At 39.7% G+C, this 16,032-nt stretch overlaps 1 protein-coding gene across 7 annotated transcripts in view; it reads left to right on the top strand.

Annotated features, from left to right (window-relative positions):
- LOC147114097 (rap guanine nucleotide exchange factor 6-like) overlaps window positions 1-13,785 on the top strand; it is a 412,326-nt gene extending 398,541 nt beyond the window's left edge. For 4 of the 7 annotated variants that reach the window (XM_085995704.1, XM_085995706.1, XM_085995702.1 and 1 more), the window contains 3 exons: window positions 1,490-2,046; window positions 8,201-8,536; window positions 11,463-13,785. In XM_085995704.1, the coding sequence (XP_085851830.1) occupies window positions 1,490-2,046; window positions 8,201-8,536; window positions 11,463-11,488 (919 nt within the window). In that variant the 3' untranslated portion in view covers window positions 11,489-13,785. The remainder of the gene's footprint in view (window positions 1-1,489; window positions 2,047-8,200; window positions 8,537-11,462) is intronic. The other 3 variants (XM_085995705.1, XM_085995710.1, XM_085995708.1) reach the window with 2 other exon arrangements.
- The last annotated feature ends 2,247 nt before the right edge of the window (window positions 13,786-16,032 follow it).

The following is a 16,032-nucleotide window of genomic DNA, read 5'->3' as shown; positions in this document are numbered from 1 at the left end:
GTCATTTTAATTCACCGCTCCATTCCCACTCGGACCTCACCGTCCTTGGCCTCTTGTATTGTTCCACGGAAGCTCAACGTAAACTCAAGGAACAGCACCTCATCTTCCGATTAGGCACTCTGCAGCCTTCCGGACTCAATATCGAGTTTAATAATTTCAGATCATAACCTCGGCCCCTATTACATTTTTACTTGTAATTTTTCCAATCCTTTCCCACCACCCCCCCCCACCCCCTTTCCTTTTTGTTTCTCTCACACACCTGGCAGCTATCTCTTGCCCTGCCAGTACACTTCACACCTAATCTCAGCCTATTACCATCTCGTCTAGCTTCGAATACCTTTTATTGTCTCTTTTACTACTTTTGTTTCTTTTACTTCTTTTGTCCGATCGCAGCCCTGCCTTCGATCTATTTTCTTTTCTTTCCAGTTTTGAAGAAGGGTTCGACCCGAAACGTCAACTCAAATTTCTCTCCACGGATGTTGCCTGACCTGCTGAGTTTTTCCAGCATTTTCTGTTGTTATTTCCCATTATAAGCAACTTATATTTGGGATTGGTAACACGTGGTTTATTTTGCTTATCGTTTGTCTACTCTGCATTACTCTTAATGAGTTTGTTGTCATTGAAAATAGATGTAATGAATGTCTCGTTACTGATCCCATTTACCTGCATTTGAATGTAGTTAAGGAAAAAATGATGATCTTATGTTATTGATGTTCATAGTCATATTTGTAAAGTGGCTCATGTTCAATCTGTCTATCGCAGTAGACTTAATTGTACAACACGACGACCACCACATTTGACATCTACATGAGCTTATTGGAGGACTGAATTGTGATCATTTCATCCATATTCTTCAACACATTATATAAATTACAGATATTAGCTTGCACCTCTGTGTAACTCGCTCTTCTGTACTTATAGGGGTTCAAAACAGGTATCAGATATAGAGTTTTCATAATAACAGAAATGTTACAATGGCGTAGTAGTGGGAGTGACATTTAGAGATTAGGGCAAGAATAGGTGACTGAGACAATGGAAGGAGACCAAATTATGGCTTTGGCTTAGCCCTTTCTGAACAATGTCAGATGCAAAATGAGTTTGTTTCATTCATCAATGCAATGCACATAACTAAATACATATACCAACATTGTCTGTAATAATGGACCAGCAGCTGACCTGACATGCAGATTAAAATAATCTTAGCGAAATACATCAGAGTGTAATTTTTAACATTCAGTCAGTGTTTTTCAACAATGACCAGTAGCAAAATATTTTAAACCATTTCACCGACATCAAAGCTAGACTTCTAACTTTCCCCCTTTCCCTTACAAGACATTGCTTGAGTGAGGGGAGAGTTATTCACTCTGAAAGTTTGCAGAAACATCAAAACTCTTAGGGAATCTGGGTTTTAGCTATAGAAGGTTAATCACCAACACAGCTAAAGGTTGATCAACCTAAATAATAGTGACACATTTGTTTTCCCCTTCAGTTCTTCTGTAATTTTAAGTACTGAAAAGCGAGGGTGCCTGGTTATGGATACAGCAGTTACATCTTCAAGTAATGAAGAGTTGGCCCGCGAACGCAATGATCACATCTCAATTGATGCAGCGGACAGTGGCCGTGGAAGCTGGACTTCCTGCTCCAGCAACTCCCATGACAACATCCAGACAATCCAAAATCAGAAAAGCTGGGACCTACTAAATGCATCTAAATATACTCATACTTTAGATCGACCAATTGCAGAAATTGAACTGACACACTCTTGGACCACAGGCTCTCACTTGTACTCTGGAGACCTGTCTAAAACCACTAGTCCGATTCAGTCTAAAGACACCATTGAATGTGTTCATTCCAGGGAAAGCTGGACGTCTTCAACAAATTCTCATTTGGACAAGTTTGAAACGGACTTTGGGATCGTCAAACGAATAGGCTTGCACGAGACTACAGCTGAAGCACCTGGACGCAGTGCGAGTATTACAAACTCTAAGCCAAACATTGACTCCTCTTGCAAAGCTGTTACTTCAAGTACAGAAAAGGGTCTTATAGGTAAGAGAAACTGCATGTAAATATCTCACATTTACAATGTATTTTAATTTAAATCAGTTATGAAATAACAGCAACAGGTACAGAATTTAGAGTGCTTTTGTAGTGAACCTGATTTTCAGGTGTTTTATCATCCTCAGTTATTAAATGATTGCAATACCCTAAAGATATTTTTAGACTTAGAAGTATTAAGTTACTGAAAAGAATATTTGATAAAATAGCGAGCATTTGGGGTGCAAGGGGTAGATAATGGCCCAGAATTTGCGATCCTGATGATCACGAACTTGCAGTGTTCACCATCATTTTGCCTTTGAAACTGACCGCAACTTCAGGATTTAGTGCGTGCGCAGCCTAATGCGGAAATCCTGAAGTTGTGGTCTGTCATTCACTTCTCCTCCACAGACTGCGCTGTGCCCCGCCTCACAGAGCCGGCAATAAGTGAAATATCTCAAATCATGGAAACTGACAAAAACATCGGCTGTTCCACAGGAATTTTGCTGTTAAATTCCCTACTAAAAGTTAGACCCAAAGCCAATATCTAACTGGAGTTTTAACAGTGTATTGATTGCTTATTGAATGTTAAACAAAGATTATGGCCCTGAAAAACTCATATTTTAATTTTGTGCAGTGTCAAATTTATCCATTTTAATGAAAATTTAAAATTTTAATTTATTTTGTTCATCTTTATTTCAGGTTTGCCTTTTCCCCATGTGGGAGCCCCAATCTTTGTTTTGCTCTCTCTCTAATATTTTTTATAAGTTACAATTTTAAGAGCTTACTCACTTGCTGGTTTGCTGGCTGTGAGAGTGCTGCATTTTGATTGGCTGCTTAGACAGCTTGTTGACGTCCCAGCAGCTCGCACTATGGGATTCCCACTATACTACGTTGATTTGAATTACACGTCGGAAAACCCCTTGCTTCTCGACACAGAGATCGCGCGATCTTGGTGCAAAGCTTACTTTGGGGCCAGCGGCGTATGTCTTTCCTTCACTGCTGATCATAAATTCCAGGCCAATATATTTTAGCAGTAGATGGCTGGCAGTAACGTGCAGGGTAGTAATTCATACGTGGACATTTTATCTAATAGCGATCATAATATGTTCACGTTTAACGTAATGTTTGTAAGGGAGAAACATGAAACGGCTACTAAGATTCTAGATTTAGGCAAGGCTGACTTCAATGCAATGAGACAGAGACTGTCCACAGTAAACTGAGCAAATCTGTTGATGGGTAAAACAACAGATGATCAGTGGGAGGTGTTCAAAAAAAGAATTGAATGTGATACAGAACCAGTTTATACCCCTAAGGGGCAAGAGCTCTACTTGCCAAAAAAACAGCCATGGACGACTAAAGAGGTAAGAGACAACATCAAACTAAAAAAAACATACAAAAATGCAAAAACTAGCATAGATCCTGGTGACTGGGAGAGATGCAAAGAACAACAAAAGGTGACAAAACATAGTAAGAGCTACAAATGAAAAGAAACTTGCAAGCTATACCAAAATCAACACAAACATTTTTTGCAATTATAGGAAAAATAGGGTGATCAGGCGGACTGTGGGCCCCTTGAAAAGTGACAATGGCAATACTGTAAATGAAAATAAGAAAATGATGAATAATTACTTTGCGTCAGTATTTACAGTAGAGGAAGAGGCTAGCATGCCTGACATCCCAAGACAATTAACATTGAATCAGGGACAGGGACTTGCCAAAATTAACGTAAGCAAAATAACAGTAATGAAGAAAATAATGGCACTAAAGAGTGACAAATCCCCAGGACCAGATGGTATCCATCCCAGGGTTTTAAAGGAAGAAGATGAGAACATTGCAGATGCCCTAACTATAATCTTCCAAAGTTCTCGATTCAGGAGAACTGTTCCTTTAGATTGGAAAATTGTGCATGTCACTCTGCTATTTAAGAAAGGTGAGAGGGAAACCAGGGAATTATGGACCAGTTAGCCTAACATCTGCTGTCGGGAAATTGCTAGAGTCTATAATTAAGGTTAGAGTGAACACCTTGAAAATTTTCAGCTGATTTGTAAAGGGTAGGCCATGCCTGACAAACTTGCTTAATTTTTTGAAGAGGTGACTAAAGTAGTGGACAGGGGAATATCTATAGATGTTATTTATATGGACTTCCAGAAGGCATGTGATGATAGTGTCTCATAAGAGACTGTTAGCTAAAGTTGAAGCTCATAAAATTAAAGGCAAATTATTGACCTGTTTGGAAATTGACTGAGCGGCAGGGGACCAAGAGAAGGGATAATGGGCAGGTACTCTAATTGGCAGGATGTGACTAGTGGTGTCCCGCAAGGATCTGTGTTGGGGCCTCAACTATTCACCGTATTTATTAACGACTTAGATGATGGGATAGAAAGCCACATATCCAAGTTTGCCAATGACACAAAGATAGACAGCATTGTAAACAGTGTAGATGGAAGCCTAAAATTACAAAGATATTAATAGATTAAGCGAATGGACAAAACTGTGGCAAATGGATTTCAATGTAGGCAAATGTGAGGTCATCCGCTTTGGACCTTAAAAGGATAAAACAGAGTACTTTCTACATGGTGAAAAGCTAGAAACAGTGGAGGTCCAAAGAGACTTAGGTGTCCATGTACATAGATCATTAAAATGCTATGGACAGGTACAGAAAAGAATCAAAAAGGCTAATTGAATGCTGGCCTTTATATCTGGAGGACTAGAATACAAGGGGGTACACGTTATGCTACAGCTATACAGAGCCCTGGTTAGACCACACCTGGAGTACTGTGAGCAGTTTTGGGCACCACACCTTAGGAAGGATATATTGGCCTTGGACGGAGTGCAGCGTAGATTTGCCGGAATGATACTTGGACTCCAAGGGTAAAATTATGATGAGCGATTAGGGTTGTATTCCCTGGAATTTAAAAGGTTAAGGGGTGATTTGATCGAAGTTTTCAAGATATTAAGGGGAACTGATGGAGTAGATAGAGAGAAACTATTGCCACTGGCTGGGGAGTCTAGCACTAGGGGGCATAGTCTAAGAATTAAAGCCAGGCCTTTCAGGAGTGAAGTTAGGAAACACTTTTACATGCAAAGGGTGGTAGAAGTTTGGAACTTTGTTCCGCAAATGGCAATTGATGCGAGGTCAATTGTTAATTTTAAATCTGAGTTTGCTAGATTTTTTTTAAAACCAAAGTTATTAAGGGATATGGGGCAAAGGGATATGGAGTTAGCTCACAGATCAGCCATGATTTCATTGAATGGGGGAACAGGCTCAAGGGGCTAAATGGCCTACTCCTGTTCCTATGTTCCTAAGATAGTCTAGCAACAACAACAACAACTTGTATTTATATCGTGCCTTTAACGTAGTAAAATAGCCCAAGGTGCTGCACAGGAGTATTATAAGACAACAAATTTGACACCGAACCACTTAAAGATAAATTAGGGCAGCTGACCAACAGCTTGGTCAAAGAGGTAGGTTTTAAAGAGCGTCTTAAAGGAGGAAAGAGAGGTAGCGAGGCGGAGAAGTTTAGGCAGGGAATTCCAGAGCTTAGGGCCTAGGCAACAGAAGGCACGGCCACCAATGGTTGAGTGATTATAATCAGGGATGCTCAAGAGGGCAGAATTAGAGGAGCGCAGATATCTCGGAGGGTTGTGTGGCTGAAGGAGATTACAGAGATGGGGAGGGGCGAGACCATGGAGGGATCTGAAAACAAAGATGAAAATTTTGAAATCGAGGCGCTGCTTAACCGGTAGCCAATGTCAGCGAGCACGGGTGATGGGCGAACAGGACTTGGTGCGAGTTAGGACACGATCAGCCGAGTTTTGGATGACCTCAAGTTTACGTAGGGTAGAATGTGGGAGGCCAGCCAGGAGTGTGTTGGAATAGTCAAGTCTAGAGGTAACAAAGGCATGGATGGGGGTTTCAGCATAGTCAGAGTCATAGAGTCATAATGGCACAGAAGGAGGACATTCGGCCCATCGAGCCCATGCCAGCTCTCTGTAGAGCAATCCAGTCAGTCCCATTCCCCCACTCTATCCCCGTAGCCCTGCAAGTTTATTTCCCTCAAGTGCCTATCCAGTCTCCCCTTGAAAACATTGAGTGCCTCTGCTTCCACCACTTCCGTCGGCAGCGAATTCCAGGTCATCACCACTCGCTGTGTAAAAAAGTTTTTCCACACATCCCCCCCCCCGTATCTCTTGCCCAAAACCTTAAATCTGTGTCCCCCTAGTCCTTGTACCATCAACTAGTGGGAACAGCCTTTCCCCGTCTAGTCTATCCAAACCCTGTCATAATCTTGTACACCTCGATCAAATCACCCCTCAACCTCCTTTGCACTAATGAAAACAAATCCAGCTTCTCCAACCTGTCCTTGTAGCTAAGATCCCCCATCCCTGGAGCCATTGTGGCAAATCTCCTCTGCACCCTCTCACGGGCCTTCACATCCTTCCTAAAATGTGGTGACCAGAACTGGACACAATACTCCAGTTGTGTCCTAACCAGCACTTTATAAAGGTTCGGTGGATGAGCTGAGGCAAGAGCGGAGACGGGCGATGTTACGGAGGTGGAAATAGGTGGTCTTTCTTATGCTGTGGATATGCGGTCAGAAGCTCATTTCATGGTTAAATATGACACCAAGGTTGCCAACAGTGTGGTTCAACCTCAGACAGGTGTTCGGGCGAGGGATGGAGTCAGTGGCTAGGGAACGTAGTTTGTGGCGGGGACTGAAAACAGTGACTTCGGTCTTCCCAATATTTAATTGGAGAAAATTTCTGCTCATCCAGAGCTGTATGTCGGACAAGCAGTCTGACAATCTAGAGACCTTGGAGGGGTCGAGAGAAGAGGAGTGCGGTAGAGCTCAATGCTGCTCTTGTCACCCCAAGGTTGCAGCTTTGTTGAAAGCATATAGCACACGGGAACTTAAAGCATGTCTGGGAGTACTGTAGAGGTGTGGTGTTATAGGTAAAAGGCATAAAGATGATTGTGACATTGGGCATATATGATATTGTGTCATGCCATTTAGTACATCACAATATAGCAGCAGTCTCAGGTTCAATTTAACTGATCTCAGTTAGAGCAGTGGTGAGGTATTACAGTTACATTTTAATCATGGACAGGCATAACGGGACTTAATTTTGTCTTCATAGTTCTTCTCATGGTAAATTCTTCAATATACCTAGGACATGAAAGGACAGCAGCGATGAGGCATTTCCTGGGGTTCACATACACAAATCTGTGAAGGTGGCATGACTAATTGATAAAACTGTTTTTAAAAAAAAAAAAAAAACCATATGGAATCCTTGGCTTTATAAATCAAGGCAGAGTTCAAAAGAAGCAAGTTATGCCAACCATTTATAAATCACTGATTAGTCCTCAGCTAGAGTATTGTGCCAATTCTAGATACCACACTTTAGGAAGGACATCAAGGCCTTGGAGAGAGTGCAGAGGAGATTTACCAGAATTATACCAGGGATGAGGGACCTCAGTTATGTGGAGAGACTAGAGAAGCTGGAATTGTTCTCCTTAGAGTAGAGAAGGTTAAGGGGAGATTTAATAGAGGTGCTGAAAATTAATGAGGGGTTAACCAGGAGAAACTGATTTCACTGGCAGGTGGATCGGTAACCAGAAGACACAGATTTAAGTTAATTGGAAAAGAAAACAGAGGGGAGATGAGGTGAAATGTTTTTCTGCAATGAGTTGTTATGATCTGCAATTCACTGCCTGAAAAGGTTATGGAAGCAGATTCATTAGTAACTTTCAAAAGGAATTGGATATATCCTTGAAAATGAAACATTTGCAGAGCTCTGGCGAAAGAGCAGGGGGAGGTGGGACTAATTGGAGAGCTTTTTCAAAGAGCTGGCACAGGCACGGTGGACCAAATGACGGCCTCCTGTGCTGTAAGATTTTATGATTCTATTTCTTTATCTTAAATCAGAAGCTGATTTTTGTGAAGAACCTAATATAAGGATATGCTAGTTTTCTTTGCATGTTATAACTGATAACAGCAGTATTTTAGATTAGATTTTGCTGCTGTTATTTTGTTTCAATTTAAAAATTAATCATTTAATATTTTTTAACCTCCTACCATTTCATATCTTGATATTTTTTAATCTCATTGACTTTTCCTTTCATGAACCTCATTAACGTAACAATGATTATCTCTTATGCTAGTGTATTGTGTTACTGCAGCACAAAGGGATGGTAGGTATAGAGAGCCACCACCCACTCCTCCGGGATACGTGGGAATTCCAATAGCAGATGTTAAGGAAGGAGGACATCACCATCCGCACTTAAAACCTCCAGACTATAGCGTGGCATTGCAACGGTCGCGGATGGTAACACAGGCGTGTGACCCAACTAGACTGCCGCCGGTTCCCATTGCTAGCCAACCTACGTCAAGCAACCAACCTAAAGGTCTGGGCCTACCTCAGTGGCGTAAACTCTCTGAGTCCGACCCCAGACTAGTACAGCTTAACCACCAGGGTCTTCAAGATAACGAAGATGATGGTAGGTTGCCCATTCATAAGAACCCTTAGAAGTAAAATAAGTAGCCTCTAGTAATTAGTCAACATTCATTGGTCTAACTTTAATTCAGTCATTTTGTGTTGTAGCTGAAGTCACTTTATTAGTAATAACAACAGAAAATGCTGGAAAAACTCAGCAGGCCAGGCAACATCCGTGGAGAGAGAAACAGAGTCAACGTTTCAGGTCGAAACCCTTTGTCAGGACTGAGAAAAAAGCAGGACCGAGAAAAGCATTTCCTGTTTTTTTCTCAGTCCTGACGAAGGGTCTTCGACCTGAAACGTTGGGCTGGATTTTCATTTAGGAGTTGGGTAGGAGGCAGGACTACAACTTTCGGGGTTGTAGTCCCGTCTCCATCGAGTTGTGGCCAATCCACGCGATTTTAACTTGATTGACCTTGTTGAGCACGTCCAGCGGGCTCAGCAGGCCAATTAAAGGCCACCTGGCAACAGGTGACGTCACAGACTGAAATTTCATCTGTCAAGAGGTGTTGACAGATGAAATATCAGTGTTTCACAGCTGTTTGAAGCTGTCAAACACTGACAGGCTTACATCTAACCTGAGTCCTTCTCCTAAGACTCAGTTAGAAATCTCTCCTGCACAGAAAGCTGAAGGCTGCCACTTTTGACAGTTCGCAGCCATTCTGCTTTCTGTGCCGGTGAGATGAGGGACTTCCGGGACCTAAAGGAAGGAAGGCTGAAAAGGTAATTTACACTTCTTTAATCACTTTAGACACACCAAACACACTTACCTTTGCACTCATGCACACATCACTCACCTGAACACCGACATCTCGACCCCTCCAAGTCCTTCAACCCGACGGCCCGCCTCGCAAACTTGCCGTGGTTTGGAGCCATCGGGAATCCCACAGTTCAGCATTAAAAATAAGGATCAGGCTAAAAACTGCCTGTTAACGACCTGTTAACAGGCAGTTAATTGGCACTAATCCCTTCCCACCTCGGGTAGGCGGGTCCCAGTGCGGGGCGGGTACCCGCCTCCTTTGAAACTGGCATGGAGGCGGGTTGGGTGCGGTGCGGGATGGGGTCGCGACCCCTGATTTCGGGAATTTAACCCCCCACACACCTCCAATCCCGACTCCACGGCCCAATGAAAATCCTGCCCGTTGACACTGTTTCTCTCTCCACGGATGTTGCCTGGCCTGCTGAGTTTTTCCAGCGTTTTTTATTGTTGTTTCGGATTTCCAGCATTCGTAGTATTTTGCTATCGTATCACTTTATTAATAAATGGCATAGAGCATCTTGTGTTATAAAGTAGAATTACGTATTCTAAAATTTAGTCATCTTTGAGCAAAATCGTTTAAAGCACCTTTGTACTCGAAGTTTTTGCCTGTATTTTTGGGAAAAACCCAACTTTTCTCTTTTTCTTTTGTCTACTCAGTGACACATCAATCCCAGCTATGAGTGTGAATGTAGTGATTGTTTTTTGAGTGGTCTATTTGAAGTGCTCTACCAAAACCAATCAAAGCAGGCTGCCAGAAGGTTCTCAGCAAGAGCCCGGAGACAGCTCTCCTGCTGATTTTCTTCCCCTCCTTCTGCTCTGACTACAACTGTCTGGCCTAAGCTTGACTTGTTTTCATGACAAAGCAACTGAGGTCAGCGGTTCAGCACTGTGCCAGACCATGCCTGTGTCTCGCCACTCCATGACACATTGGGCTCCAATATACTGCGCTATCCAGAATTTTATTTATTTCTAAAGGATTTATCATAAAAATAATTCCCTAACCAAACTTATTGGCAGGCTTTTAGAATTCTGAATATATAGGGTATACATCAACTTTATTGTTGAAGTTTTTATTGATCCTGCTGCCAGCCCAATTTCTAGGCCCTTCTGTCCCCACTCATTTTCAAAATAACTGAGTTTCTGTTAAATTTTGGATCTGGTGACAACGACAATATTAGTGAGGGAGACTGGCCTCATTTCATAGACCATGTAACTCCTCTCATTGCGAGCCCAGCACAAGCTCAGTTTACATGAAGATCCATGTGTGGAAGTAGTTTTCAATCCAGTAGTTGCTAAGTGTTTTCCATTTACATTTTTAAATATTGTTCGCTTTTCCATTTAACACACATTCCATTTTAACCTCCTTGTTAAATATTTCTTTCACATTTAAAACCTAATTACTGTTTCATTGTTACACTGTTCATATTCTGAGGTGATTTGTGTTGTTTTTCTGTTAATTCAGTAATATGTTGTAACTGAAGTGCTAAGCCCTGTGTCAATGTGTTAAGTAATAGAATTACTCAAAATCATACTTAAATACGTGTATCTAATTTCTAAGCACATTTTTGCAATTCCCAATTTCTTCAGCAGTAGTTGAGGTGTTCTATTTCATGCAAGGCTGGTTATAAGTATGTTTTGTCCATGTTCACCTATTGCAGATAACTGGATTCTGTTACTCCTTTTTATTATAATATATACTAGAGCAACAATTTGCTACTAATCAGCCACAAATTATTTCTCAAACTTGCAAGAATTATATCGCAATTGTCATTCAGCTATTAATCCTTCAGTGTGAACATTATCACACAACATTGGGAGTCAATACCCATATTGTCAACACTAAAAAGATGCAACATTGAATAAAACTACCCTCTGCAGTCAACAATAGAGATAATTTACATGGTTCTGATTTCAAAGCAATAATCTAATCTTGGAGTCTCCAGTGACTTTGATTTCAAAGTTTAAAATTCAGAATACTGATTTATTTCCAATTATTTTTGAATGTGGTAACATTTACCTGTATGCATAAAATGGCCCCATAGAAATGAATTGTCCTAATCGCTTCTTTAAAAAGAAATGTCTCATGTTTACAATTTAGTCTTGGTACAAAGTTAGGTATTGTAGTTTTACTATGAATGTGAAATAATAAAATATCGCCTCCATTTTACAGAAGACGAGCAGGTTTCTGCAGTTTGATACTTGGAACATTTCAGGTTGCCACTGCGACAGTGGAACACAGGACAGCTAAGGACCACATTGTTTTCGTTTTCAGAATGCAGGCAGCTGCTTTTTTCATTCTTTCTGCCTTAAAGTACATCTTCTGCGTGTCGTGTGCTGCATGTGACAAGACCATGAAGACCTGTCCATGTTGTCTTTGAGTGAACAGTAATTAAATCGAATACACTTTAGTTTTCCAAGCTTGTAAAGCAGCATTCCAATCCTGCTATCTGAAGTACAGTACTTGGTAAATTTAAGCTTGCCAAATTCTTTTTAATTTTGGAAGTATTAGATGTTAGGCTGTAAGGTAGTTTTAATTAATGAGTTGTATTGTAATTTAATCTCTTGTGCATAATTGGAATATGAACATAGATAGTGTACAAATAACTAGACTGGTTTGGGTTAGCAGTCCTTAAGCCATGTGATACTACACAGGTAGTGGCCAAATAACAGCTGTAAATTATATATTGCACATCACAAACGGGATTATAACATTCTCCATTGCTCCTCAATGTGTATTCTGTTTATACCACAGTTTGGTAATTCCCATTAAAATAGAAATTAGTGTCTATTCAATTTTAATGGAAGCTGTACTGACACATAGATAGCACACTGATTTTAGTGGCATCATTTGTGAATTGTTCTTATTGCTCACAGTGCTTTGTGCTGTCAAGTAGCAGAATACATCAGGTGCTATAAATTCAGTTATAAGCTTCTAAAACACTGTGCGCACACATGACAGGAGTCTGTCCGGATTAGGCAGCTGTTCTGCACTAAGCCATGGCCAGATGAAGATGGTCTATTTATAGCTACAGAAGTGGCTTATGAGGAAGTGAATCAAATCAATGGTTCATCAGTTCACTGTCAGAGCTACACTGTAGACATGCTGATCATTGAAAGCATTTGTGTTGTGCGATTGCTTAAAATTCTATTTAAATATGCCAGTGCTTGTTTAGGCTGTTGAGCTATGCAGGAAAATAAATTGCAGTTTTTTTAGTTGCCTACTATACAGTTTAGCTGACATTTTTAATCATTGCCTCTTCATTCTTTGCATTAGTTAACTAATCCCATCTTCTCCAAAACTCTATTGAACAGTAGATGCAAACTATTCATCCCCAGAATTACTTCTTTAAGGCATTCAAAATCTAGTAGTTTTTAATTACTTATTTGGCGGTCTAGTTATTTGTATGTGTATATGATCATATATGTGACTGGAAAAACTTTATTTTCCTCAAGAGCAACCTCTGAAGTCTTTATTTCTTACATTGGCTAGTAGTTGTGTAATGACATTACTTGACTTTTTTAAAAATCATTTCACTGTGGCATTGTCTTCACACCTTAATTGGTGAGGAAAGTTTACAAGGTGAGCAAGGTGAAGTTATTATATTTAATTTTTTTTACCAGAATTAATTTTAGTTTCCCAGATTGTGATTGGCCATTAATTATGGTCAGGAATCTTGGGAATGGTTCCTTGTGCCTTTATTTAATAGTAGGGGCAGCAAGGTTTTTGAAACCAAATAGTAAATTAAAACAAGTACAGTATTATGATCGCCAGAAACTTCCTTCTTAAAGGACTAAAAGGCTTCCTGCCCCTTAAGTGTAAATAAATGGAGATATAAAAAGATAAATAAGAAAAAAAACTAAATCCTGATTAGTTTTCTTTATATTCAGATTACAGTGTGGCTTGCGTCTGCTTGTCCTACTCTGTGACTGTTTGGAAATTTAGCTGATCATATTGATCAGTTTGTTCAACAAGATTGTGTAGAATTCATAGTAGCAAATCTTTTCAGTGCTTTATTTAAATCTAATTTAAAACTCTTCAGCCTTAGGTGATTGTTTGCATTTTTTCACAAAGTCATTTGTTAATGGTAATTTGGGCTTTATTTTTGATATATATATATATATATAAAACTGGAGTGCACTTCATGGACTATGTATTCATATCAAATCGGGCGTTAGGCGTATTGAATAAGCTGCACAATCATTGTAAGCATACAGGTATTAGAGAAATATTCAGCACATGTCCATTCACAAAGAAAAAAAGTAATTGTAAAGTATAATGTAATATCAACTAATGTTTTTTTCTCATACTTTTGATACTACTTGTAACTTATGTCTTTTAGAAAGACAGTTGGTGTCTGTATGCTTTTTTTGTACTTTTATCAGTGATTGTACATATTTGTTATATTTTTGTTGAACAAATGTTATACAATGTATTGTTTATTTCTTCAGATTCCATTGAAATGAAGTTGTAAACCAATAAATAAGTGATGTATGACCATAGTCTTTTTTAATAGCATGTTAATGTTTACTTTTTTAAAAAAAGTCCTGTTCTGGGTGGATGTTGGAACCTGATTTGTGCCCACGATTTCCCATATTGTAACTTAGTGCATGGTATGAAAGAAAGTAAATTTTAAAAAAAATAATTAATCGGCCTCAAAGTATATGATTACACAAGAGTCAGGGTTAATGTTACAAGTGAATGGAATGGAACACGTTCCAATTTCAAGTGCTCGTTGTCCACATCAAGCACTCCCAGGTGACAGCTGGCAGGAAAGCTCTCTCTACTCGACCACATCAATATGCCTTCACTCCAACCTCAGAACAGCACTTCTTACTGCATAACTGTGACACATCCATTTCTCATCCCCATGGCCTCTCTAATACTTTCCCTACGTTACAACAGTAACTGCATTTCAAAAGTACTTCATTGGCTGTGAAGCACTTTGGGACGTCCTATGGTCATAAATGTAAGTTCATTCGTTCTTAAATGAGATTGCAAAATTAGGGCAGTTTAGTGTTGTGGGCCCACGCTCACTTGGGATTGGGTTGAAATTTCCCAAATCCATACTAGACTCTCTGACAGTAAAAAATAAAAGTAGAAAAGTGCCATGGTGGAAGGGCAGTGTGCAAACACACTACCCATCTTTTTTTTAACGTGTTTTTCTCATTCTCATCACTTAACCCACAATCCACTGTTGTCAAAGTGAAGGAATACTGAGCTCCATTGGTCAAAGACCAATGCACAGGAGCTATACAAGAACAGGCACAGGAATAATAATCCCTCTTAATATTTTTCTTTGCCTTAACTTACGTAATATAATGCTGTTTGAGCAGGAGTGTCAACACAAAAGATGAGTTACAATATTTGTTTACAAATTATTGTTATGTGAGTGTCTGAAACTTGAAAGTCTCAGTATCACCTGATCAATCCTAGGAAATACTTTACAAGGAGTGAGGATATCCCTTTAACACATATCCATGCTCCCAGCTTTCTGTTATCAACTTTGATTTTCTAAAGAAAAGAAGCATCCTGGGAACTGCCATCTATCCAAAAGTGCATGTCTGGAAATTAACTACTATGTTTAATGACTCGCAAGTGCTTTCCACATATACTCATTTAACCTTTCTCTAAACACTTTAAAAAAAAAAAAAAAAAAATGTCCTATGAGAAACATTTTCTTCTGAACGCAAATTGATACTGACTTGCACATACAATTGGGATGGGACTATTTCCTGTTTCTCTACTGGAATTTATGCTTTTGAGAAGCAGGATTAAGAGATTGCCAGTGTACAGAGATTATTAAAATGCTTTCATAATTAAAGTATAACTATTCTGATATTTTTTGTATTTTACACAGATCAGTACACTACATTCATTTACATTTTTCCTAAGACCACACACCAGCTGCAGTCAGGAGGGTCAGCTGGGACATTTGCTCCACACACAGTGCACGCAAGTGGCTAAAGGAAATTTGCCATCTTCCCTGTGAGGAAGTATCTGATGACTTCCACATGGAGTAAAGCTGAGATTCGGAATGTAATGGCCTGGGCTAATCAAAGCTGCATTCTGTTACACCAATATGCTGCATCACCTCATTAAATACATAATGTAAAATATATATACTCTTAATATAAGCTGTGTTTCCCAGTTAATGAGCACTCTGCTGACGCCCCCTACATTTGCTCAATAATCGACTTATTCTTCATGTATTCTGTAGTGTTTGTCTTTGAAGGAACCAGCTGTTTACTTGGCTGTAATTAATTATCGCTGGAAATTTCCTCAGGGGGTCTTCCGATTGGCCACTGTAACTTTGGTGGAAAAATGGCAGAAACGGGGTTTTTGCCGATCTGCAGGGGAAAATTAAATCTACACCACAGATATATCGAGTTGCTGTGCAGGGGAAAAATCAAACGCAACTCTTGTTGAAGCTATAGAAACACTACAGTGAAATTTTATTTGCTCATACAAAATGTACTTATATTAGAAAGTTGTTGTGAATGACTATAATTGACAGTTTGGATGACTATAATTGACAGTTTGGATGGAAACAGCAGCAAGTTCAATTATCTGAAGTTGATCTTATTTTTCAAAACAATTGTGATCCTGACCTGGACTATTTCCTGTAGTTGAAGTGGTATGAATGTTTTTTCCACCTGCTGGAGTTGAACTGGATATTGGTGCTTTTTAAGGTGCTGTAGTTCAGTGCTAAATTGACATATCACTCAAAGAGGAGAAACAT

Source organism: Somniosus microcephalus, chromosome 8 (assembly GCF_052327205.1).
Source record: "Somniosus microcephalus isolate GS21.2 chromosome 8, FLI_Smic_1.0, whole genome shotgun sequence".
Lineage (NCBI taxonomy): Eukaryota > Metazoa > Chordata > Chondrichthyes > Squaliformes > Somniosidae > Somniosus > Somniosus microcephalus.
Note: the sequence above shows the minus strand (reverse complement) of the source record. Positions and strands in the feature narration are given on the sequence as shown.